Source organism: Apteryx rowi, unplaced genomic scaffold (assembly GCF_003343035.1).
Source record: "Apteryx rowi isolate R43461 unplaced genomic scaffold, aptRow1 scaffold_83, whole genome shotgun sequence".
Taxonomy (NCBI): Eukaryota; Metazoa; Chordata; class Aves; order Apterygiformes; family Apterygidae; genus Apteryx; species Apteryx rowi.
Genome location: NW_020451127.1, coordinates 858,513 through 859,690, shown reverse-complemented (window position 1 = coordinate 859,690; position 1,178 = coordinate 858,513). Strand labels below are relative to the sequence as shown.

The window sequence follows — 1,178 nt, the reverse complement described above, 5'->3', positions numbered from 1 at the left end:
AAAAAAAAAAAAAAAAAGCTTTACGATGGGTGTTCAACTACGGTTACGGCTCGAAACCGCTTCTCGGCCGCGCCATCCCGGCAGCCGGGGCCCCGCGAAAACGCCGCCGCCGCGTCCTGGTGCAACGAAGCCGTTGGCGGTGGAGGGGGGGCGAGTGGGGCAAGCGCCGGGTTGCCCAAGCGGCCGGCGTTGCCCAAGCGCGGCGGCGGGGATAAAAGGGGCCGAGGCGCCGAGCCGAGCCGTGCCGTGCCGTGCCGAGCCGTGCCGCCGCGATGCCGGGCTGCTGGGTGCTGCTGCTGCTGGTGGTGCTGGGGGCGGCCGGGGGCCTGGCCCTGCCGCCCGCCTTCAGCTACCCGCAGGCCCTGGCCCAGGCCGTGGACGCCTTCAACCAGCGCCCCGAGGTGCAAAACGCCTTCCGGCTGCTGAGCGCCGACCCTGAGCCGGCGCCGGTGAGTCCCCGGGGCGGGGGGTGGGATGGGACGGGGTGGGATGGGACGGGACAGGAGGGATGGGATAGGATGGGACAGGAGGGATGGGATGGGATGGGACAGGAGGGATGAGATGGGACAGGAGGGATGAGATGGGACGGGATGGGACAGGACAGGAGGGACAGGAGGGATGGGATGGGATGGAACAGGATGGGACAGGATGGGACAGACAGGGTGGCTGGGATGGAATAGGACAGGAGGGAAGGGACATGAGGGGACAGGACAGGATGGACGGGACATGATGGGATGGGACAGGATGGGATGGGATGGGAGGGATGGGATGGGATGGGACAGGACAGGAGGGATGAGATGGGACAGGATGGGACAGGACAGGGTGGATGGGATGGAATAGGACAGGAGGGAAGGGACATGATGGGACAGGACAGGATGGACGGGATGTGATGGGATGGAGTGGGATGGGATGTGATGGGACGGGAGGGATGGGATGAGATGGGACAGGGTGGACAGGATGGAAAGGGACAAGAAGGAAGGGACAGGACAGGATGGATGGGATGGGAGGGATGGGACAGGACAGGATGGGATGGAATGGGACAGGAGGGAAGGGACATGATGGGACAGGACAGGATGGATGGGACGTGATGGGACAGAATGGGACAGGAGGGGAGGGATGGGACGGGATGGGATGGGATGGGACAGGATGGGACAGACCCCCCCCCCGGGTGGCCGGGC

At 65.4% G+C, this 1,178-nt stretch overlaps 1 protein-coding gene across 1 annotated transcript in view; it reads left to right on the top strand.

Moving 5' to 3' along the window:
* Positions 1–259: 259 nt before the first annotated feature.
* Positions 260–1,178, top strand: part of LOC112977398 (cathelicidin-2-like) — a 1,797-nt gene continuing 878 nt past the window's right edge. Inside the window, exon 1 of the mRNA XM_026089720.1 lies at positions 260–449. Coding sequence (XP_025945505.1) covers positions 273–449 — 177 coding nt within the window. The 5' untranslated portion in view covers positions 260–272. The remainder of the gene's footprint in view (positions 450–1,178) is intronic.